General features: G+C 40.3%; 1 protein-coding gene across 5 annotated transcripts in view; it reads right to left on the bottom strand.

The window, feature by feature from the left end:
• NAXD (NAD(P)HX dehydratase) overlaps positions 1-25,436 on the bottom strand; it is a 75,692-nt gene that overhangs the window by 14,798 nt on the left and 35,458 nt on the right. For all 5 annotated transcript variants that reach the window (XM_024206165.3, XM_024206182.3, XM_024206158.3 and 2 more), the window contains 4 exons: positions 22,320-22,428; positions 11,043-11,093; positions 10,856-10,960; positions 10,373-10,493 (listed from right to left, as the gene is read on the bottom strand). In XM_024206165.3, coding sequence (XP_024061933.1) covers positions 10,373-10,493; positions 10,856-10,960; positions 11,043-11,093; positions 22,320-22,428 — 386 coding nt within the window. The remainder of the gene's footprint in view (positions 1-10,372; positions 10,494-10,855; positions 10,961-11,042; positions 11,094-22,319; positions 22,429-25,436) is intronic.

Genomic DNA, 25,436 nt, shown 5'->3' with positions numbered 1-25,436 from the left:
ATTAATTATATTACCATAATGACCAGAAGCCCCAATCAGGGCTGAGTCTCCACTGTATGAGCCATTGTACAGACACAAAGCACAAAAAAGTCTCACCTGAAGAGTTTACGAATCTGACAAGTGATTTACAAAGACGGAGCAGGGGAAAGAAATATAATTAGAAACCAACCAACCAACTTGTAGTGTTTCGGTTGTAAATACTGCTTGGAATTTTGTTTTTGTTTTTTAAATAAAACCTACATCGTGGGCAAAATTTGATCAACGTATCCCTTTCAAAAGCCATAAATAATTATCAAAACATTAACATCTTATAGTATCTGCATTAACTGTCCCAATAAAAGGGGGTAGGCAATTTTTAAAAAATTAACAGAAGATTAGGGCACAGAAGTTTTCTGGGTCTCTTAACACACTGTAAACTCTCAGGAGAAAGGGCTGTGGGTAAAATTTTCAAAAGCATCTAAAAGTCATTTAGGAGCCAAAGTCCCACTGAACATTAATGAGACTCAAGCACTTTGGAAAATGAGACAAAGGTTCTTCTGAAATTTTTTACTTTGTGTGCATCATATAGCACTAATATTATCACGGACACCATATAAATTACATTAATACCCACTCAGTCTACAGATACAATGCTCAACATGAAATGATTGAGAGAACAATTTTTTTTTTTTTTTAAACAGAAACTTGTTACAAAGGTTAATATTGGAATCCAGCATCTATCAGGCTATTTCAAGTAGCCTGCACTTCCCACAAAAGGTTGTCTGCAAAACAAATTACATTTTATAGGAATGAGGAGAAATTATTGCAAAGCGCTGTTAATGTAGCTATAGAAATTGAATTTTCCCATTACCTTAATTTCTGCAACTTTAACTTGGCCACACTGAATGTATTTAGAACGGTTTATTTTGGCTTTTCCTTGTTAAGTATGTAATGAAATAGTTCTGTCTGTTGTTAAATGTAAGAAACTACACAGTACATTCACCACAGTCATGTTATCACTGTTGTAGAAGCCACCTAGAAGACAGAGCACTGGATTGATACTCAGGATACCTGGATTCAAATCCTGGCTGTGCCACTGGCCTGCCAGTGACCTTGGCAAGTCATTTAATTTCTCTGTACCTCAGTTTCCCCATATGTAAAATGGGAATGATGCTTATCTCCCTTTTATAAAGTGCTTTGAGATCTACTGATAAACTATATAAGCAATGGGTATTACTATTTTTATAAATGTTAATTGTGACACCCTTATGTTGCATTACTTTTGTGTGGGGGGTGTGTGTGTGTGTGCTTTTTTCCTTTTATTTAGGGAAGAGATTGCCTGTGCTTAATAGGTTCCAGGTAGCATTTAAAGTTATTTTCTTATGGGGAGGGGGGGGGGAAGAGAAGGGGCAAGTTCAGACCTTTGCAACTGAGATTTTCTTCTGTTCTTTGTCAACAGTTTTACTATGGAAAGGTTAGGTCACAGTATTAGATTTTGCATTTTTACTCTGAAGGCACCCAGCTTCATGGAGTGAATTCAAGATAGTATGGGCATGAAATAGTTTAGCTGTAATCTAACGCCTACTGCCCACAGGATCACTTTCCTCCATTCTAGACATACTGAGCTGCAAGGGCTCACAAAGCAAATAAAAAGAAAACAAAATGAATTCAGGCACATCCCCTCCAAAACCCCTCCTCCAGGGAAACAACCAGACTCACCCTCTTCTCTCTTTGTTGTTGGGCTATGGGGCAAGGGTCACAAAGCCTCTCCCAGATCCAGAATAAACAGAATCTTTCCCAGCAGGGAAGCAATTACTTGGGACATCAACCCCTGCTCCAAGTCTCTAACGTCCACCTCTGGGTCCTGACCTCGACTTCCCCAAGACCCCTGAACATTACTGTTCATCTAAAATACCTGAGCTGCTCTCACTTGAATTTTCTGCAAGAGGAACCACTGAACCTTTTTATTTAGAAAGTGGGGCAATTCGCATGAAACATTGGGGAAATTTATTTGCATGTGCTTAAACAATAGCATTTAAAATCCGGTTATCACAATCACACCCTTTCCAGTTCAGCTCTAAGGCTGTACGCTCTCTTTGTTGGTGGGTGTGGCAGAGAAATATACTATGAGCCCCTCTCTCTCCTGCCAGTTGTCTCAGCAGTAATCCATCTGGGCTCATCAGGCCAAGCAAGTGTGCTTTGTTGGTGTCATCAAGAGGGCATGGATTCATTAATCACTAACAACATTTTAGCAGATGCCACCACAACATGCCCAGAAGTTAATTTTTCAATCACTCCTCCCTCCACCTTCGGTTATGGATGTGTTTCTCATTGTGTACTATTTGTGTGTCAAGTTTCAAAGGTCAGAGGTATTTTTTTTAATTAGCTGTGTGACAAAGGTGATATAGTTTGGGGGGAAATCTCTCTAATTCTGCTATTCTGAAGATAATATATCACAGGATTTTCACTGGAAGGTCTTGAACTCTTGGCAGGAGGCAGGATGGAAAATCCTCTGCTCAAAGCTTTTATTTTGGCCATCTGAGTTGCAGCTGACACAAGCTTATTAGCCATGTGTCACCATCTGCCACTACCTCACAGTCCCTTAGCCTTCTAGTCAGTTCTGAATTGTGCAGGAAGCAACTGCTCTTCAAACTAAGCCAATTATAAAATAAAACTATAAAGTAAAAGATTTCTGCAAGCCTCATATGTACACACCACCTAGAAGGTAACAAAAGCGTCCCCCCAAAACCATAAGCAGAGATGATGGGGCACAAATCAGCGAGGAAGCTTCAAAGAAGCAGAATTCCATGTATGTAACTTGCATAATGGGAAAAGGTACCATCATCCTCACAAGTCTCAGTCTTGGAGACTCAGTAACTCAAGATATATTTCAAGATAGAAGGTTGACACACTGCAGTAAGCGCATTGCGAAAAGGAAAAAAGACTGATGACCAGTATTAAGACCTGTGAACTTTTTAAATTAAAATAAATAAAAAGGAATAAAATACTTCCAAGCAACAACAAAGGCATAAACTGACGGACTGGCAGAGCCTCAGAGGATATGTCTTTGTGATGCTTTTTCAAAAATTTGGCTAGTTCAGTTAGAGATCTCTTTGACCCCCACAAAGGAACTGTAAGGCACCTGGTCTTGGAAACAGGTTCTGCAGTACTAAGAATTTAGATCGGGGATCTTCCCCAGAGGCCAAATCTAAGCAACAGATGTTTGTAAAAATGGGCAGGGACGACCATGTGGCTGACCTTCCATACACCCTGCATGGAGCAGTGGCAGCTAGTAGCAATGGTGTTGGCCCATCACTAGACAGAGGTGGTATAACTTATTAAATGGTGCAGAAAAGAATTCAATAAATATTTCTGTTCTGTATTTGGAAAGAAGCAGGATGATGCACTTGTATCATAAAAGAATGAAGTACTTTCCAAACCATTAGTTACTAAAGAGGATGTTAGACAAGAATTGCAAGGCATAAACATTTTAAAATCAGCAGGCTAACTTGCACTTGAGTCCTAAAAGAGTTGGCTGAAGAGATGTCTCACCCGCTCATGTTAATTATAATAAATCACAGTATACTGGGGAAATTCTAGAAGACTGGAAGAGTGCTAATGTGCCAATTTCCAAAAACGGCAAGCAGGATGATCTAGGTAACTGCAGGTTGGTTAGCCTGACATCAATCCCAGAAAATGTAACAGAAAAGCTGATATGGGATTCAACTGATAAACAATAGGAATATAAATTAATACCAGTCAACATTGTTTTATAGAAAATAGGTCCTGGCAAAGAAACCTGATTCCATTCTTTGGAGAGATTGTAAATTTGGTTGATAACGATAACTCCATTGATATAATAAACTTAGACTTCTTGTAAGGTGTTTCACTTAGTATATCACGACGCTCATTATAAAACTGGAATTATACAACATTAATGGAGCTCTTGTTAAACAGATTAAAAAACTGGCTGACAACTACCTCTTTAGATTTGTCAATGGAGAATCATCATGGAATGGGGTGTTTCCACTAGGACTCTAGCTACAAGCTCAACACTATTCAACATTTTTATCAATAATCTAGAAGTAAATATAAAATCTGCGAATGACAGATTGGCAAAAAGGTAAATAATAATGAGGACAGGGTAGTCATACGGAGCAATCTGTATCTCTCTGTAACCTAGGCCCATGCAAACAAAATGCATTTTGATACAGCCAAATTCAAAGAATGCAGGCCACACCTACAGAATGGGGAACTGCATCTTGGAAAGCAGTCACTCTGAAAAGGCACCACAGTGGACAAACAACTGAACTTGAGCTCCCAGCACAATACTGAGGCAAAATGGGCTAATGCCATCCTTGGACCTATACCCAGGGGAGAAGTGAATAGAAGTACGGAGATTATTTTACCTCTGTACACAGCACTGGTGAAACAGATACTGGAACACTGTGTCCACTTCTGGTGCCCACATTTTAAAAACGATGTTGAAAAATTGGAGATGGTGCAGAAAAGAGCCACAAAAGTTATTTGAGGGATAGGAAATGCCTTACGGTGGAAGACTCAAATAGCTCAATCTGTATATCTTATCAAAAAGAAGATGAAGAGGTGATTTGATTACAGTGTGTAAGTACCTTCACAGAGAGAAAATAAGAGGTATAAAGGGGCTTTTTAGTGGAGAAAGGCTTAACAAGAACCAATGGCTGGAAGATAAAGCCAGACAAATTCAACTTAAGTCAGGTACAACATTTTTACAGCGAGGGTGATCAACCATTGCAACAAACTACCAAGACAAAATGCCTTTCTGGAAGATTGGCTTTAGCCAAACAAGTGATTTGAATTCACTATAGGGATAACTGGGTGAAATTTAATAGCCTATGTCACACAGTAGGTCAGATTAGGTGATCGAACAGTCACCTTCTGGCCTTAAACTCTATCAGTATATGACATGAGAAGATTTGGAGCAAAGTGGTTCAATTGGTCCAGTGGACCTGGTTCATTTCCTAGCTCTGCCATAGACTTCCTATGTGACCCTAGGCAAGTCACTTCGTCTCTCTTGTGCTTGTATTTCCCATCTATAAAATGGGCATTTCCCTACCTCACAAAGATCTATTGAGGTTAAAACACATTAAAAATTGTAAGGTGCTTAGATATTAAGAGGGCACATTAGATAAGAACCCTCATGCCCAGCTACCATTGCCAAAAAGTTTTGAACTGAAGGAGTTCCTATTCTGTAGCACACTGGGTGCTCAAAACCCAGAGTGAGACTCCTGTGAGGATGCTATGCTTAGGAAAAAAAATCTTTTTTTCCTTCATTTAAATTAAAATGCCTGGAGGTTCTCCAAAACTCCAAAAATAATTTAATCTTTTGCTAATATCAATCATGGATAATTTCATCCTAAAATCAGGAAGTTATGTGAAAACAGTAGGTTTTAAACAAGCAGTCTTACTTACAGCACTTGCTATTATGGGCATGATATAACCAGAAAAATCAACATGCATGGAAATATTCAACACAGCAAAACTCAGGTTATTCGTAGTATGCCATCAATGCTTGATTTATAAAATGTTAATCAGAATGATTAGGTTAATTTTAGATATTCATGTTCATAAGTTTTTTTATTTTTATTTATTCCTATTTTAAATGTGAGATATGGGCAAGTTCTAGCTATGACCAAATGTTAAGTAACACTGGTAAAGATAATGACTAGTGTAAAGATTTAAAGTGACATATGTATAACGAGGCTGTAGACCAAGACACGAATTCAGAGTTATATTCCTGACTATGCTTGTCTAATTCCTGTCTGTAATAGGTCAGGCAAGTCACTTAACTTTCTCCGGGCTTGTTTCCCCATCTACAAATTGGGGATAATGCCTCTTACCCACCTTCTTAAAGTAATCAGAGATCCTCAGATGAAAGGTGCTGTAAGTGCAGGTCTCACATACTGTCTGGCCCCAAACAGAATTATATTTCTTCCAAAAGTTTCTCTCAGACAACATCAGTTTTCACACACAAATCTTACTTGGCCACTTCAGATAGCTATCAAGGACCATTTTCCTTCCTTAAATGGAAGATTCAGCTTTAAGAAAGTTATTTCAATTTGAATGAAATCCCCAATACATTTATTTGACCTTGCAACTATTAATACTAATGAGTAACATTTTAACCTTTTCTCTTTTGCAGGTTGGTCCACAAAGGAATCCTGGTGACATGCCCCAGCATGCAAAAGAAGAGCGATATAAATGCTAATGACTAGGGTTGGAGTAATCACTCTAGTGATGTGGGAAAGGTAAGCTGGCTTTTATTTAAAGGGTGTTTATACTGTTATATTCCCTAATCACACTTAAAATTTAGCTAGGTCCTTGAGAGTAAGAAACCAATTGTTTGAAAGTTAAAAAATAAAAAAAAAATAAAAGTCAAATTTGATTTTAATTTTCCAGTCATCTCTGTTTCTTTGATGGAGACAGGAACAGAGGAGCTGCTCTGATGGCAGGTGGTGTAGAATAGTGCCAGGGAGAATATAGGCTGTGCTCAGTAGAGTGTATATCGAACCAGTGCACTGGAACTGCAATCTCTCAATCAGGTCTAGCTTGGGGATGCAGAAAGGGAACAAACATCCTGTCCTCTGATTAAGAGATCAGAAGAATCTATTGGATGCTCGGACATTGCAAAAGCAGCCGAGCAAGACAGGGACTCTAACAAGCAGCTGAATAGCCACTTATCCAGCCATAAAAAGAGAGTAGGGGGAGGAGGTGGGACCTTTAATTCAAGGCCTGAGTGGCACTGGACTGGCTCTTATGCCAGGAGGTGGCTTTTTAACCTCTGTTCAATAGCAAGATACTCCCCTCACCTGATGCTTTCCTACTTTCTCATACACATGTCTCCAGGCAGTAGGAGAGGAACTGGAGAGGGTAGCATGCTGCTGCTACCTACTGGCAGAGGGAGGCTTGGGGAAGAAGCTAGCTGGCTACTTGTCAGAGACTGTGTCTTTTCAAGCTATGCTTTGAGGAGGGAAGCCAGTAACTGATACAGGGCTGGAGAAAAACACAATTTAAAAAAAAAAAAGTCAAAATACAGACACTTCAAGGACCTAACTAAATTTTAAACTTGTTAGGAACAAAAACCGGTATAACCACACTTTATTATTGCCCAGTTCTCCAAAGAATAATAAAAAGAAAACCTTAGAGAGCTGTGCCATATTGAATAAAAGCTGACTTACCTTTTCCCCTTATGCTGAGTACTCACGCCTGCCCTGATCAGTGATGGTACTGATATCACCTACCAACAGAATGGTGGGGCACATCTTTGTAGAGCAGGAAGTCAACAAGTGTAGACCAGGCTATAATGTAGAATTGCAAAAGAAGAGAAAAAAAAAACGTGTATAAAACTTAATTAAAGGCCTTGCCAATTATGTTCACTGGGCAGTTGGCAGTGCATACCTGAAGCTGAGACTTTTAAAAACATTACAACTCCTCTTACTTTCCAGAAAAAACAGTAGAGAATTATTACTGGTTTCTCAGAGAACTATGTATGTGAATGAACAATTCACAGCTCAGAAGGGCCCATTATGATAATCTAGTCTGACCTCCTGAATAACAGGCCACAGAATTGCACCAAATGGCTTCTGCATCAAGCCCGTATATTCTGTTTGTGCTTTAGCATATATTTTACAAAGATATCCAGTCTTGATTTAAAAAGACATCGAGTGACTGAGAATCCATGAAGTCCCTAGGTAAATTATTCCCATGGTTAATTACCTTTACAGTTAAAAAATACATGTCTTATTTTATTCTGAATTTGTCTATCTTCAGCTTCCAGTCACTGGACCTCATTATGCTTTTTTCTGCTGGATTAAAGGCCCCTACTATCAGAAATCTTCTTTCCATGTAGGTACTTATAGACTGTGATCAAGTCTTCTCCATGTTAAGCTAAATAGATTGAGCTTCTTTAGTCTGCCAGTCAGATTCAAATACCAAAGAAAAAGGCTACATGTGATGACTATATTTGCCTTACAATCATTTGAACAGAAGTATGCAATTAGCCAATGTAATCAATCGATAAAAAAATAATGCTCATCAACCTATAGTTTTCACTGCTACAGACAGCTGTATGCTCAAGGCTTTCCTCTGCACCAACTAAGCACAAAACAGCCTGAAAGCTTTATCTTCAAAATTCCAACTTTTTTACCTTTTCTGTAGCATATTCAGATTTAGTTTTTAATTTTTTTCACTAGATGTGTAAGAGGTAAGGATGAAGTCTGGAAACTGCAGTATTTAAACAATAAGGATTAGTGTGCTAAATGCGTAGGCTGAAGCAGTAGATGCCTGGAAGGAGAAAGGTAAGGGATAAAGATTGTTGGAAAACGGCAATTAAAAAAAAAAAGGAGGCAGCAGGAGTACAAAATCTTTCAGAACATGGAATTGTGCCCAGGGCACACTTTCCTAATCCGATGATATGGATTTTCCCCAAACTAGAATCATCATGTGTGTTGTCTCATCTGATAAAAAAAAGACATCAAACAAGAGACCACAATTACAGATGAAGCAGCAGAAGTAAAGACTAAAGAGCTTGGAGGGACATGGTATGGAGATTGGTCCTTAGCTGCAGCACAAAAGCAGCAACCGGTACCTCCTCTCTCAGTGCAATTTTGAGAAGCAGTTCTGTGGCATCACAATGCCTCTTAACATTGCCAGAAGTCCCCAGACTCAGGTGGCTGAGTCCAAAGAACCTCTGTCAACAGGAGTCTGAGATGCACTTTGGAAACTGAATACTTGTATTGGTTATAACCTCTTCCCACGCATGACAGACAAACAAACATGGACGTTTGTAACAGACATCATACCCCTGTATTAAGCCCAGGACCTGAAGACTGCTTTCTTAGCAACATCAACAATGCTGCCTGAGATGTCGAAGGACCCAAGACAGGGAAAATATTGAATATATGGTCTGATGAGACCAATATAACAAGGGAAGCAACCTAACACAGCAGGGCCTCAGACAACACATATAATGGCCTGGCAATTGAAAAAAAGTTGTTTTTTAAAATGAAAAAGAAAATGAATGGCTATACAACTAAGAAAAAATAGTACTCAATAGAGCCGGGGGGAGGGGGGGAGAGAAGAGAAACAATTAGGAAACCTCAAAAGACACCACATCTGCTCTGAGCTCATTGCACACCTGGTGGTCAAAAGGCACTGGAGAACAGTTGGGGCACTCCCTGTTTTATGGCCTCTGAATCCTGTGTGAGGAGAGAGGATGGGGGCTGAGTGGCCCAATCTTCTAGAAAACTCTGAGGATGCACTTATCCAAGGAGTGGGGAGCTGCATGGGCAATTTTCAAAAGGAGAACAGAGAACTATTCCCCCACTTTCCACCATCCAGGAAAACACCTGTATGTAATAAGGAAGCAGTGAAGAAAAACAAATATTGCAAAAATCCTACATTGCACTAAAACACTGTTGGCAGCTAACAGCACACCCATGGGACAGCCATACACTGGAAGTCAGGATATTTTGACTTCTGACAGTGTATATATAAAATAATTGTTAAAGTGGCATATACACATGTCGGAGATTGGTAGTTCATATCAGCTCCTGGTAGACCTCAGCTATCTCTTATTTGTTATGTAAAACATGGTGTCACAGTCACACGGGCATTACGGCATTGTTTGATTTAATTTTCTATTGATTACTGGAAAATCTTGGCATCAAGCAAACAACTCCTTTTTTTAAACTGCTAACTAGTAATTTAACAACTTTTTAAAATAGAAGTTTTAAAAGGGGCAACTGTTATCTACAAAGAATTTAGCAAAAATATTGCTAAGTCTGAAGTATGTGGCATGTACAGTAAGTCTAATAGACATAAGTGATGTATATCACTGCCTGTAGCGTTGTTGATAAAGAGCTCGCAGATCTATATAAGAGGATGGATAATATCAGGTGACCAGGCAGTTGATGGAGCCATTCAACACATCTTCATTCCTCAGTCACATCAATATGTAGTGAAACAACTAAGTTTCCCTTGAGTAAATACATCTGGAACTAGTTTGTTAATACATTGAACTTATAATTGCACTCCTTTCATCTGAGGATTTTAAAGAACTTCACAAAAAAATTAAGCTTCTCAACACCCATGTGATGTAGATAAGTATTATGCCTATTTTAAAGAGGGGAAACAGGGAAGTTAAAGGACTTGCACATCAAAGCCACTAAAAATCACACCCACTTTTTTAAGCATCAAGCTTCAAAAGACATCTGAAGTGCTGTGCAAAAATGTGTCAGTCAATCCTTGAATCAAATGAATCAGCTACAGATGGACCACAATTTAAAAACACAAAAACAAACACAAAAAACCCACTAAAAACCAAAATAATCATACAGCTGAAGACTTCATTTACCTTTTTCTCCATCTGAAATAAGATCTCTTTCTCCTTTCTGAACAATTGTCAAATTCCCCATGGCTTGACTGAGCCGTAACACACATCCATGGTGATCATTGCTATCCACAGGATCTCTAAGCTATAATACAAGAATTCCATACAGAATTACTCATTTTAACATTAATGCAAAACCAAACAATTTAAGTCTATGAAAAAAGATTTATTATTCAGTCTTTCTATACTTTTTATATTCTTTCCATTCATCCAAAAAAGAAAACTGTTTCAAAAGCGTCTCTCTTTTTTGATTGCTTTAAAGATGTGCCAAGCAATGATCCAGTGTGGTCATGACAACTATCACATGCAGATTTACTTATCCCCAGGATGCTTTTTACATAGATAAGGAACAATATGAAAGTGTTGGATTCATTTTTCAAAAAATATACGTTGAGATTGTAACAAATACATACTTATGTATCACCAAAAAATTAATCAGCAGCTCACCATAGCTTCATAAAGTCTGCTAAACTCCATATAGTTTGGAGTAAGTATCGCTCGCTGGTAACCTTGAATAAGAGAGGGCTGTTGGGAAATGAGCCACAATCCATCCTGCACAAGACAATTAAAAAAAAAATTATTTCATAGCTTTTTAAATGTCAGACAAATAAATGGTATAAAAAAAAATACTTACAGCATCAATGACAATCGGAATTCCTTTGACCTTGGCTTTTTCTATAATACCCTGCAAGAAATGCAAATGATTGTAAGACGCTTGGTAGGTTAACTCCCAAAAGATCTAAATGAAATTCAGCAGTTTATTTCAGTCTAAAAAATGCTGCCTAAGGAGTCTGGTCATATAGATCACCATTTCAAAGAAAGAATTAAAAACATGGCTAGAGTATGATAGAAGACACTTCCATATCAAATTTGTGCATTTTACAGACAGATGATATCTTCTAATTGCTAGCAATGCAAAATTAGTAGGAGGTCTTAAAGATAAGCTGTGCTGTTTCTGGTTCACATTTAACGAGCAGCAATGGAATCCTGCAAGTGAAGCTAGGATATTATTTGTGTTGATGTGTGAATGAGAAAATAATCCAACTCACACTCTCATAGCTGTATCAGCTCCACAATGCTAATAAGTAAAATGCAGGAAAGAAAAGGAAGATGACGACAACTAAATACATTCAGGAAATGTATCTACTGAGCAAGACTGTGCTAAGTTTAGTCACTTTTCTGACTATAACCACATTGTAATACGACTATGTTAATAACATATGTTGTGAGACAAGAAAGACATGAGATGTGCAGTTTCACTTATAAAATGGAGATTTTACACTAGCAGAATGAATTTAAAAACAAACAGGAATGGTGGACTTTTATTTGCAACGTTTCTTGCAACAAGTACATACCAGTCCAGAAATAAACTGTGTCTCTGTCCCTTCATAACTGAAAGGCAGCAGTGATTAATAAAAACTTTTACAATGTTGTTTGTCATTGGCTTGTGTACTGATGCTTGAGGGTTTAGATCTTTTCCCCTCTATATAACATTACAGTGGATGTTATCCATCTAAATGTCTAATCATTTTTTTAACCCTAAGCTTGAGTTTAGGTGATATCACACGGCCATGAGCTCCACAGACTGACTATATACACAGTAAAATCTGTGTTATCAGGCACTTTATCAACCGGAAAGCTCTATTAATCGGCATTTCTAATATCTCCCAATACAGATCTTCAATCTAGTAACCGGGACTAGTCTATTGCCCTGGAGGTTATGCAATTGCACATTCTGCACTCAACTTTTATGCAAAAGAGGCAGAAGACAAGTAAGCAAGCTGGTATCAGGGATTTATTCAAAAAAGCAGCTTCCAGGGTGTGTCATAGGGTCATTACAGATTCAGCCCAATCTCCTACACCTTCTACATCAACAGTGATAACTGATGTTGGTAATGATGACCCTGAGGCATTGCAAGATCCTGAAGTGCCTTCTGAATCATCAACGATTAAATTATGTTCAGTATAGTTTTAGTGTTAAGTGTATTTTTAGTGATCTGGGTGTACGCTATGCGCTGCCCATAGTGATATGTAGTGTCATAAGATAACCTACTGTATAGAAAATTTCACCTGTATACACCCAAGTGCTTTAAGAAACCAACCACACTGCAGTGCAGTACTACTACTGGATTGGTGAGTAATTGTATACTACTTTATACTTTATTCACTTACTGCATTCTAATTCTTTGAAAATTGGTATTCCATTGGTAAGCATAACTCTTAGTTAACCAGAATTTTTGACTAACTGGCAACTACCATTCCCCTAACATGCCAGATGGCAAAGCTTTACTGTATTGTGTAAAAAAAAATATTTCTTTTTATCAGTTTTAAATTCACCAAATGTACTCTGTTCTTGCATTATGACGGAGAGCAAGTAAGAGTATCCAATCTGTCTTGTCTATCATCATCACTCCCATAACGACTTTGGTCGTTGGGGCACCATCATTGATAAGCAATCAACCAATTGTCTGCCCCCTGACGATTGTGTGTCAGTATTTGAATCTCCGCTAAGTCCATTCCTGTCCACTCTTTTATGTTGTCAATCCATCTCTTCTTCTGTCTACCTCTTCTTCTCTCTCCCTGTACTGTCCCTTGGAGGATGATCTTGGATAGGCCAGATCTTGTTACATGGCCGTAACACTTCCGCTTGCGCTTCCTTCATGGTCAGCAGGAGGTCTTCATATGACCAGAGCATTGGGTGATGATGTTGTGGACCTCTTCATTAGTGACGTGGTCGAAGTAGGAGATGCCCAGGGTTTTACAAAAGTATCTCATCTCTACTACCTGTATTTTCCATTCAAGTTCTGCTGTAAGGGTCCATGCCACCCTCTTGAAAAGTTCCTGGAATTGTTTAGAGTCGTCCACATTCTGTGGAAGCGGAGGCATGAGGGTTCCGTCTGGAGCTGATGGAGAGTTCGGAGTCGGTGAATCAGGGTATGGTCCATAGCCCATCTCTTCAGAGTGGGGGTTCAGGTGCTCTAGAAGTAGACGGAGCTGGAGATAGAGGCGCAGAAGGAGCGTGTGGTCTGGTGGAAGAAGCATGAGGGCGAGTGGCAGTAGGAGCTGGCCAAGGGTACCACTGAGGCCAAGGCATCGTATAACAAAAGTTAGGTGCCGCCCATGGGGAGGGGGGGGCGAAGTAGGGAAACTGAGGCTGGTGGTTGTGAGCCATGACCTGAGGTGCAAAAGGTTCCGGTGGAGGAGGAGAGGCAGGTGGGGAGAACTCCGGCTGCTGCTGCGTATCAGGCTCGCTGTCAGTAAAGGTAGCCAGTTCAGGTGGGGAGAGTGGCTGGTCAAAGGGTGAGCGCACAGTCAGCACCTGGTCTATTTTCAGTGCCGAGGGGAGCGGTGCCGAGGAGACCTTCCTGGTACAGGAGGTCGGGTCCCTGCCTCTGCGCTCCCCAGGAGCCATGGCTGAGGTGCTGGGATGGTTGGAGGCACCTGCCTTCAGTGCTGTCAGCTCTGAGGGTCAGGATCTCGTAGAATAAATTCAGGCAACTACTTAGGGAAGTGGATTGGGCTAACATCCTTAAGGATCTAAAGGCAGATGACACCTGGGATTATTTCAAGTTGAAGTTGCACGAGCTGTCCGAGGCCTGTATCCCGAGAAAGGGAAAACGGTTATTAGGCAGGAGATTTAGACCTAGCTGGATGAGCGGGAGTCTCAAACAGGCGATTAAGAAAAAACAGAAAGCGTACAAAGAATGGAAGAGGGGAGGGATCGGCAAGGAAACCTACCTTATTGAGGTCAGAGCATGTAGGGATGCGGTGAGAAAGGCCAAAAGCCGTGTAGAGTTGGACCTTGCGAGGGGAATTAAATCCAATAGTAAGAGGTTTTATAGCCATATAAATAGGAAGAAAACAAAGAAAGAGGAAGTGGGACCGCTGAAGAATGTAGATGGAGTGGAGATTAAGGATAATTTAGGCATGGCACAATATCTAAATGAATATTTTGCATCGGTCTTTAATAAGGCTAATGAAGGGCTTAGGAATAGAGAGAGCAGGACAGAGGGGAATAAAGGAGGGGGGATTGACATTACAGTATTAGAGGTGGAAGCCAAACTTCACCAGCTAAACGGGACTAAATCGGGCGGACCGGATGATCTTCACCCTAGAATATTGAAGGAACTGGCGCAAGAAATTGCGAGCCCCTTAGCAGTAATTTTTAATGAATCTGTAAACTCGGGGGTGGTACCGTTGGACTGGAAAATAGCTAATGTGGTTCCTATTTTCAAGAAGGGGAAAAAAAGTGACCCGGGTAACTACAGGCCTGTTAGTTTAACTTCTGTAGTATGCAAGGTCTTGGAAAAAATTTTGAAGGAGAAAGTAGTTAAGGACCTTGAGGTAAATGGCAATTGGGACAGATTACAACATGGGTTTACGAAAGGCAGATCGTGCCAAACCAACCTGATCTCCTTCTTTGAGAAAGTAACAGACCTTCTAGATAAAGGAAATGCGGTGGATCTAATATACCTCGATTTTAGTAAAGCGTTTGATACGGTACCGCATGAGGAATTATTGGTTAAATTAGAAAAGATGGGGATCGATATGAAAATCCAGAGGTGGATAAAGAACTGGTTAAAGGGGAGACTGCAGCGGGTAGTACTGAAAGGTGAACTGTCAGGTTGGAGGGAGGTCACCAGTGGGGTTCCTCAAGGTTCGGTTTTGGGTCCGATTTTATTTAATCTATTTATTACTGACCTCGGAACCGAATGTAAGAGTGGGCTGATGAAGTTTGCGGATGACACAAAGTTGGGAGGCATTGCCAATTCGGAGAAGGATTGGGATATTCTGCAGGGAGACTTAGATGACCTTGTAAATTGGAGTAATAATAATAGGATGAGATTTAATAGTGAGAAGTGTAAGGTGATGCATTTAGGGATGACTAACAAGAATTTTAGTTATAAGCTGGGGACGCATCGGTTGGAAGTGACGGAGGAGGAGAAGGACCTCGTAGTCCTGGTTGATCGCAGGATGACTATGAGCCGGCAATGTGACATGGCTGTGAAAAAAGCTAATGCGATCTTGGGATGCGTTAGGCGAGGTATTTCTAGTAGGGACAAGGAGGTGCTGCTTCCATTATACAAGGCACTGGTGAGACTTCATTTGGAGTACTGCGTGCAGTTCTGGTCTCCCATGTTTAAAAAGGATGAACTCAAACTGGAACGGGTACAGAGAAGGGCCACTAGGATGATCCGAGGAATGGAAAACCTTTCCTATGAAAGGAGACTCGAGGAGCTCTGTTTATTTAGCCTAACCAAAAGAAGGCTGAGGGGGGATATGATTGCTCTCTTTAAATATATCAAAGGGATAAATACCAGGGAGGGAGAGGAATTATTTCAGCTCAGTACTAATGTGGACACGAGAACGAATGGATATAAACTGGCCGTGGGGAAGTTTAGGCTTGAAATTAGACGAAGGTTTCTAACCGTCAGAGGGGTGAAATTTTGGAACAGCCTTCTGAGGGAAACGGTGGGGGCGAAAGACCTCTCTGGCTTCAAGATTAGGCTAGATAAGTTTATGGAGGGAATGGTTTGATGGGATAACTTGATTTTAGTCAATTCGGCAATAACGTGCCATCGCTGGTAAAATGTGGGTCCGGCTGGAGAATCTTGCCTGTATGCTCGGGGTTCTACTGATCGCCATATTTGGGGTCGGGAAGGAATTTTCCTCCAGGGTAGATTAGCAGAGGCCCTGGAGGTTTTTTGCCTTCCTCCGCAGCATAGGGCAGGGGTCGCAAGCTGGAGGATTCTCTGCGACTTGAAGTCTTTAAATCACGATCTGGAGACTTCAACAGCTGAGATAAGGGAAATTGGGTGGGTCAGCTTTTGTGGCCTGCATCATGCGGGAGGTCAGACTAGATGACCATAATGGTCCCTTCTGACCTTAAAGTCTATGAGTCTATGAGAAGAACTTTTACCCTTGTGAAAGTCTCGGCACGGAGACAGTTGGGCTTCCTGCGTCTTTGCCTGAGAGGGTGAAGCTGCGCTCCCAATTGGTCTGGACCTGGCCGGGGAGCGTGAGATTTGCCATTGCCCGTCTCCAGAGGCGGCTGCAGGGATTTCTGCATGAGAAGCATTTTCAGCCACAGGTCCCTGTCATGACGAGCCCTGGTTTTGAGGCTCGTGCAGTGGACACACTTTGCAGGGATGTGTGTCTCGCCGAGGCACTTCACACAACATGAGTGTCCATCGGACCTAGGTATAGAGTCCTGACAGGAAGCACATTTCTTGAATCCTGAAGCCCCTGGCATTATTGCACTAGGAATGCCGGGGAGTGTCTCAGCGGGAGACAAACGAAGAAAAAAGGTGGGTTTTTTTGTTGTTGTTTTTTAAACTAAGTAACTATTCTAAAGGAAGGGAAACAACTGGGATGTTACTAACAAACTATTTCTATGTTTTTTGCAATTGTTTCCGTCAGAAACCAGGGAAGAGGATCAGCACTGCCCAGAGTCCTGTCTTCAGTCGAGGACAGTTGAGAAGGAACTGAGGGGTGGAAACATCTTCAAGAAAAACTCATCAGATTTACACATTTAAACCAGTGTTCCCAAGAGATTTTTATTGCTGCTGAACCTCAATCTACAACAAACAACAACAACACAGTAATTTTCTATAACACCCCCTGGGTCAGAAGCACCTACTCTGAGAAGAACCTATGTAAAGATGGCATCTTCTTGATTAACAGATCTGCTCCTTTCTTTTTACCTGCTGCCTTTAATAACAAAGTAGATTGTACTCCTTTTTATTTCTGTTAAACTTGTAGAGCAAACAAATGGCAAATAAGTAAAGTACTTTATTCTACCTCATGCACCAAAAATAGAATTACTATGTTCCAACAACACTAACACTTGTGCAAACCCACTGAAGGCTATGGAGTGGCACGTGTGCTGAGGGCTTGATTTGGCTTGCAGAACCTTTAATAGTGGTTAAGATTTAAAAGACAGAAAGAATGAACCCAGCTTGACTGCAGGGATACATCAACGCTGCAATAAAAGACCACAGCTGGCCTTGGTCATTTGACTCAGGCTCACGGGACTTGGGCTGCAGGGCTAAAAATTGCAATGTAAACATTCATGCTCAGGCTGGAGCCTGGGCTCCGAGACCGCACAAGGAAGGAGGGTCTCGGAACCTGAGCTTCAGCCCAAGCCCCACCCCCAGCCTGAATCTCTACACATGTGTCAGCAACTTAGGTGTTACCCTGGATTTGAGGGGTGTGTACCCCAGAATATTATCAAGCCAACTGCAACCATGTTATGTGCATTCAGCCACTATTAATTAATAAAAGAGAACACCACGAAGTTAAGGGTTATTGGAAAGCAGGCTTTTAGAGGCAAAGTCAAAACTAGCTGGCAGTTTCTGTTAATCAGAATGGGAGGAGGGGAAAGAAAAGTAAACAAATGAGACTGAAAACCTTGGTGGTTGGAAGATCTTAAGTCTGGGCCCCTCTGATATTAAAGGTTTATTGGAAGTTAGGAGAAATGATAGCTCATAGTGACCCCCTGCTGGGTTATGTGTTTTGTAAAAATTAGTTATAAAAAGACAAGATAATCGAGTAATTTGGAGCAGTCCTCTGAGGCCATCTTGAAAGACTTTTTCCTGACACCTTTTCTCCCCCCCCCAGCGGTTGAGCAACTAGTCACTGCAAACCTGCTGTTAATTACTCACTATCGTTCCAGATGCTAGACAAGTATCTGGGATGTTCTAAAACTATTGCTTAACTCTGTGTGTGCTTAAATCAAATAAACTGAAGTTTTAGATCGAGCACGCTTACTTGCAGTAATCTTTTATCAGACAAAACTGCTGTGTTCTCATTGATTTATTCCTGATACCGCCTGGAGTGAAAGAGTTAAGTTACTTGTGCTGGGGGGGTCTGAAAATCCTAGGTAACAAAGGCATCCATTTTATGAAAATATTTGCCCTTCTGTGTATGAACGTATTAATACAATTCAAACTGAAAGCTAGTTAAGAGATTTAATTTTAACATGTACAGAATGCATTAAAAAATTTACCATCACCCTTGTAGTTTAAAGGGGGGGGGGAAGGAGAGTGGCCTTTGGCAGAGGAAAAAAGAAATCTTAAGATGATTTGGGAAAAATTAAAAAAGCAGAAACACCTAATCACTGAAACAACAAAAACTGGAGAAACTGCATATAAATTACTCCCCAGTTTTCTTTTGCTCAGGAAACAAATATAGGCAAGACCTACCGCTAAGTTTCTCTCTGAATTCAAAAAGAATCCTTTGCCAGTGCACTTGCTTGGAATCCGCAATTAAGAGCGTTCACAGTCCAGGGCAACTGCCCCTGTATTCCCCTCAATAGTTCAGCAAGGGCAACAACTCTTGGCTTCCAGCTCCCCAGCTGTTGCCTCTTTTGGGTCTCTCTCCCTTCTGACCAGGATATTCCCAGGCTGAACAGTTGCCTTTCCTTTACTGTGTCATTCCCAGTCAGGTTGTCCTAGGACACCTGCTTCTTTTCTCTTCAGAGATGGGCAGCAGAGTGTTTGCTACAAATGCGAGTTACCACACAACTCTTTGTAAGCAAGCATACTTTATAAGGAACAAAGCATTACAGAGAAAACATAACAACTAAAGTACTTACACGGCATGTTAATACGTTTACTAGAGTTCATCCCAACTCTGACATGGGCTCTGGCAAGTGCAGTCTTTTAATTTCATTGGGTGACGCCAGGTTCTTGTTTTATGTGAAGGGGTAAATAACACTTCCTTATTCACTTTTTCCACACTCTGTGATTTGATAGACCTCTATCATAGCCCCCTCCCCTTACTCATCTCTTTTCCAAGACGAACAGTCATTTCCCAGTCTTTTTAATTTCTCCTAATATGGAAGCTGTTCCATATCCTTAATCATTTTTGTTGCCCTTCTCTGTACTTTTTTCCAATTCTAATATATCTTTTTTGAGATGGGGCAACCAGAACAGCAGATAGTATTCAAGGTGTGGGGGTACCATGGTTTTATATAGTGGCATTGTGATATTTACTGTCTTATCTATTCCTTTCCTTATAGTTCCTAACATGAGAAATAAGAAGCCTGAATTTATTAGTATCTTAGATCACTCAGACACACCTCTACCCCGATATAACACGAATTCGGATATAATGCGGTAAAGCAGTACTCCCGGGGGGAGGAGGGGGCTGCGCGCTCCGGCGGATCAAAGCAAGTTCAATAGAACGCAGTTTCACCTATAACGCAGTAAGATTTTTTGGCTCCCGAGAACAGCGTTATATCGGGTTAGAGGTGTACTATGGAGATGTTCATACACTACAGACAAGATCAGAGTTAAGACAGATGGATAGAGCCCTAAGCCCTCCACTCTCTCACAAGAGAGGAGCAGATCTTACAGCCCTCTTCTTTCCCATCTTCACTGCCAGTCAAAGAAAGATATAAGGGATAATTACAAACCTACATCCCATTCCTATATGCATAAGGCAGCTTGCCTAGACTAGCCAAAAATATTGTAAAAGAAAACGATATACAAAAACCCACCTTTCAATACAAATTTAAATGGCCAATTGCTGTAGTTGCTTTTTCCCCTTGGGAGAAAAAAAGTTACAAAAGTTACATTTACCACTGAAACAAACAGACTGCACCTATCTCTAGCACAGAGATGATGGAAACACCAGGCCTCGCTAAGTAAGTGACTGGGATTCACCTGCCCTGACTACACTCACATACTGAAGCCTCAGGTGAATACAATATTTAAACAAATCCAAATAAGCAACACAAAAGGGGATTGAGAAGTAGGCCCTTTCTACCCTGTACTGACCCAGAAAAAACACACACAAAACATGTGCTTTTGTACAGTGCCCAGCAGAATGGAGCCCGTATCCGGATAGGCTTTGTCTTCTCTGCTAAAAAAAGTGCATATTTCACCTCAGGGCAACTAATGTGCCTGAGCTATCCCCATGGTTAAAACACAGTGAAGACAAGACATTTTAGTTTTACCACAAGGTAAGCTTGCCAAGGTCAACCCTATACCCTTGCCTGAAGTTGGGGTTGACTAGCTGACCACATGGCGAAACTAAAGCACCTTATCGTCACTGTGTTATTACCTCAGGGATAGCATATGTATGTTAGTTACCCTGAGGTAAAACACACACCTTTCTTATCAGTGAAGACAAGGCTATAGAAGCCTCTTCTACGATACAAATCAGCTGGTCAAAATATTTAGACCAAATTTTTTTTTCCTTCAATTTCAACCAAGTTTTGGACTTTTCATTGAAAATTCTAAACTTTTTGTTTTGCTTTTCAAAAATTTGAAATAAAAATTTCAAATGGAAATGGAACATTACCATCATTTTGTTTTAGTTTTTTGTTGAAAAACAAACTTCTCATAAAAAAGTAAACATTATTAATGAAAAATTGTTTTGTTCTAAGTTTTTCACAGAAATAAAATTGGATTTTTTGACCAGCTCTATAAATAAAGAGAACCCCCCACCTGTTAGCACACTGGGACGGTGGGGGCACAGGGCATGGTGTCTTTTCACTAATATAGCATCTATACATCATCAAATAATTTTTAAAAATAAACAGAAGATGAGTCACAGTTTCAATGCAGAAATCCCCCCAAAAAATCACTCTTTCTCCATCACATTCAGGATACTTTAACCTTCTGATTTAAGTGTTTCTTGAATCTACTGTTTTATAAATTCCACGTTTAGATGTCAAGATTTCTGAAAAACCTAGCAATCCAACTTTTTGTTACCGTCACTGATTAGCCCAGCATTTTGCTTCACCAAAATGTTCTGTATTGTACATGCAGCTTCCGGCATTAGACTGAAACATTAACTTTGGTTTGTTGACATATGACAGCAATAACTGTGTAATAGATTGTTCCTGTCTGTGTAGAGAGATATTTAAATACCCTTTTTTTAAACTTTTCACCAAGATATGAAACAAGCAAGAATATTGCTTCAACTAGAATAGAAAGTTTATATTTATTTATTATATTGAATAGCAACTCTTCCAATGTGTGGGTACACATTTGCTTACTGATATTGTTCTTGGCAAAATGTTTTCAAACCTGGGTGCCTAAAGCGAGTTGAAGCTTAAGCATTTCAATGATTATTTTTGATCATTTCCATTTTGGTGGTGAATCTGTTAAAAAAAAAAAGGGGGGGGTGGGGAGAGGAGGTTGGGGACAACATTTTCTAACACAGGTGCCTAAAGTTAGGAGCCTAAATATGGAGTTAGGTGCTTAACTTTAGACACCTGCATTAGAAAATGTTGGCCTTCGTTTTTACAGATTTACCATCAAAATGAAAGTGATCAAAATAACCACCTGGATGCATGAGCTTCAAGCCTCACTCCGAGTTTCTGATGGTGAAAATACAACTTAGGGCTTGTCTATATGGCAAGCTAGCAGCAAGTCAAAGGATGAATCCACAGTGTACAAGTTTGCCTCCCATTTGAAAGGGGAGTACATCCAAGTGTACTTCGTAACTGTTACTGTGTGGTAGCAGAGTCCATACAGTGAGTTAATGTGCAGTGGTCTAGCGCGCTGTAGATTCTCACTGTGGCTTGCCATGCACCAACTTGCCACGTAGACAAGCCCTAAGATCTATGACCCTCACCACAAAGGCTAGGCAACTGCTAGTTTTAACTTTTCTCTTTAAATTATAGTTACTCACATTTAGCGACCAACATATCTTAACTACTACCAGTCATAACAAAAAGAAATCATTTATAGAAAGTTCATTTGAAGGCAGTTTGGTTCACTTATAGCCAGTAATTCTATTACAGATGTTGTTTTCAAACTATATTTTAATGGCTCCATTAAGACTATTATACAATAACCCCACGGAAAAATATTCATTTAGCCGCACAAAAGCTGCAAACTTGGTTTATAAAATTCAGTAACAAAGATGTAGAGCAAAATACTAGAGTATACGTTACCTTAGCATTCTCAAGTAGTACGTCATCTCTACCTAAACCAGGTCCTATGACAACTGAATGCAGTCGCGGCAACCACTTTTCCACTTCATGAACAGCATTAGGACTGTCACTAAGTAGAAAAAACAAGTACAAAGCATTTACTTTCAACACAATCAAATCTAAAATCTAGGGTCTCCCATGTACATCTGAGGTTAGCCAAACATTACTGCTATCATGCAGGTTTTTGCCCCTTAGTGAAATAAACAGATTTTTGTTTTGTTGAAAGTTGGTTTGTTTTTATCTTACTGGGGAGAGGAGACTTGGGAACAATTCTGGGCCTGAGCCTGAGGGCTCTCTGAGGAGTTAACACAGGCCCCAGTCTTGCAATTAGATCTGTGCAGGCAGATTCTGATCCCACAAGGAATCCTGTTCACTTGAACAGGATGCCACACAGATCCACCCTCATGGATCTACTTGCACAATCAATGCCTTAATTAGGAGTTCTAGAGAGCAGGATCTTTATGCCCAAACGCCCAGCTATTTCATTAGTTAAAAGGATTGGTGTTCTCTGTTCTATATAGAGCACAGACTCCCCTCAAATCACTACCTAAAACTGTAAATAAACCACCTTTGAAAAATAGATTTGTGGTAAATGATGCATCTATTTACTTATCCTTCACTTTTCCAAAGGTAAGGTTCACTTACTGACATTACTGTACGCCTCTACTGTAAAAAAGTCAAACAAGTGGAGTTCTACAAAATTCTGATTTGAGTTTTAAACTATGCCAGTATGAGGAACTTGGCAAACTACAGAATAAAGGTAAGTGCCATTGGAGAAATAATAGATTCCCATTAGATTAGTACACGAGGCCTTTTGTATACTAGAAAAATGCAGTTGTTTAATGAAACTGATTTAACAGTTGAGCTAGTTCAACTTGTGCAAACCCCAATACAGCTGTATCAATACATTACCAACTTAAGAAAGGGTTAAACAGGTTTAAATACAGCTAGGATTATGGGTTTGCACTGGTTTAAGTAGACTGATTTTTACATCTATTTAGTTAAAACAGTGCATCTTTCTATATTGGAAAAAGCCTTACAGATGGAAGAGACCTCTCAGACCTAATCATTCTCCCTATAGAATTGTTCCCTACGATACATGCTGTATTTCCCACAGGAATATGAAGGTTACTTACCTGTAACAGAGTTCTTTCAGAGGGACTCTGCATATTCACACTACTGGGGATGTGCCAGTGGCTACACCTCAGGAAAACCTGCTCAGAACAATGCCAAATGAAAGCATCATGTATCCCACCACCACCACTCCCCTCTGCGTTCTGGAACATTCCAAGGCTGAGGCTATGAAAGGGGGCTTCACGCCCTCTGCCACCTCTGTTCCCTCCACTTCCTCTTCAGACTCAGAGATTCTGAGAAAGAGGAGAAGGTGTGCAGGGAGTGTGACAATGCAGAGTCCATCTCAAAGAATTCTCATTACAGGTAATTAATCTTCATTCCTTCTTTTAGTATCCTCTGGATATTCCCACTCATGAGGTAGTTTGATAAGCAGCACCTCCTGTAAGGAAGGTATGATTTGGGGTCCTAACTGAATAGGGATCAAAATAACACGCTTCCAAATTGCGCATTCCATTGAGATACTAAGTCTAGGGAGTAGTGTTTTGTAAGTGTACAGAGCTCCAAGTTGCAGCTTGACAGATCTTCGCAATTTGAACATGTCTAAGGTGTGCTACGAAGGCTGCCATTGCTCTAGTAGAGTGTAATCTAACCCCCCAGGGGGATGGAATGGATACTAGTTCATAGCGCTCCTGCTTGCACTGCCTAATCCAATTAGGTAGCGTCTATGAAGAGACAGTGTGCCCCATACAGTTATCAGCATATGAAATGAAGACACTGTTAAGACACAAAGCCATTTAGCATCCAAAGTATGCAGCTCTGTCTTGTCTACATGAGTACAAGGTCTAGGAAAAAGACACTGGATAATTAATCGTTTGATTAAGGTGAAAGACACACACCACCCTGGGAAGAAAACTAGGATTAGAGCAATGCACCACTGTATCTTCTGGAAGACAGTGAATGAAGGATACACCAGGCAAGCATCTAATCCACTCATTTGTCTAGCTGATGTCACAGCTATGACAAAAGCCATTTTGATAGACAAGTAGAACAAAGAACACTCTGCCATGGCCTCAAAGGAAGTCTGAGTAAGGACTAATTGGAGATCCCAGGATGGGGACTGAAACTTTTATGCATGGATACATTCTGACAAGTCCTTTCATAAATTCCTTAAATGTATTATGTGCAAAGATTGATTTATCTACCAACACATTACGGACAGCTATAGCTGTTAGGTGAACTTTCAAAGGAGAATATAGAAAATCCCGAATGATTTAATTAAAGAATTCAAGAATAGATTCAATTGCTGCTACTGATGGATACATGTTTCTTGCTTGCCCATTTCACAAACTTATTCCACTTGAGATAACACCTTCTAGTAAACTGCTTTCTAGAGTTAATCAATGCTTGAGACACTTCTGATATGCAAGATTTCCCAAGGTACATTAGAGTCCTATAGGTTATGCAATAATAGGGGGTCAGGAGGTAACTCAACAGAAGGGCAGAATTTAATAAGTCTTTGGTCACAAGGAGAGGCCTATATACACCCTTGGAGAGCTGGAAAAGGTCTGAGAACCACTGTTGCCTTGCCCATGCTAGGGCAATCAACATTATTTTGGCTCTGTCTTGTTTTATCTTCTTTATCACCTTTGGAGGAGAGGGAAGGGGAAAAAGGTATAAGGCAGACCTTCTCCCCAGTCCAGTAGAAAGGCATCCAATACGGATAGACAGTCTCTCCCCCTTCTTGAGCAAAGCCTCTGACACTTTGCATTTTGTCTGGTTACAAATAAATGTATGTCTGAGAACCCAACAGGGTGAAAATCTCATCTATCACTGGTATTTTTAACAACCAGTCATGAAGTTGCATTACATCTCTGCTCTTTTGATCCACCAGTCTGCTGTCCTTGCTTACTAGGTGAAGAGCTATGGGATAAATAACACTGCTCTACAGCCAAAATGTTTCTGAAATAAATGTAGTCAAACTTTACTAATTCTGGGTCACTGAGA

The sequence above is a fragment of the Terrapene carolina genome, unplaced genomic scaffold, assembly GCF_002925995.2.
Source record: "Terrapene carolina triunguis isolate 2854851 unplaced genomic scaffold, T_m_triunguis-2.0 Scaffold21, whole genome shotgun sequence".
Lineage (NCBI taxonomy): Eukaryota > Metazoa > Chordata > Testudines > Emydidae > Terrapene > Terrapene triunguis.
The sequence above is the reverse complement of the archived record's forward strand: the minus strand, read 5'-3'. Positions and strand labels throughout refer to the sequence as shown.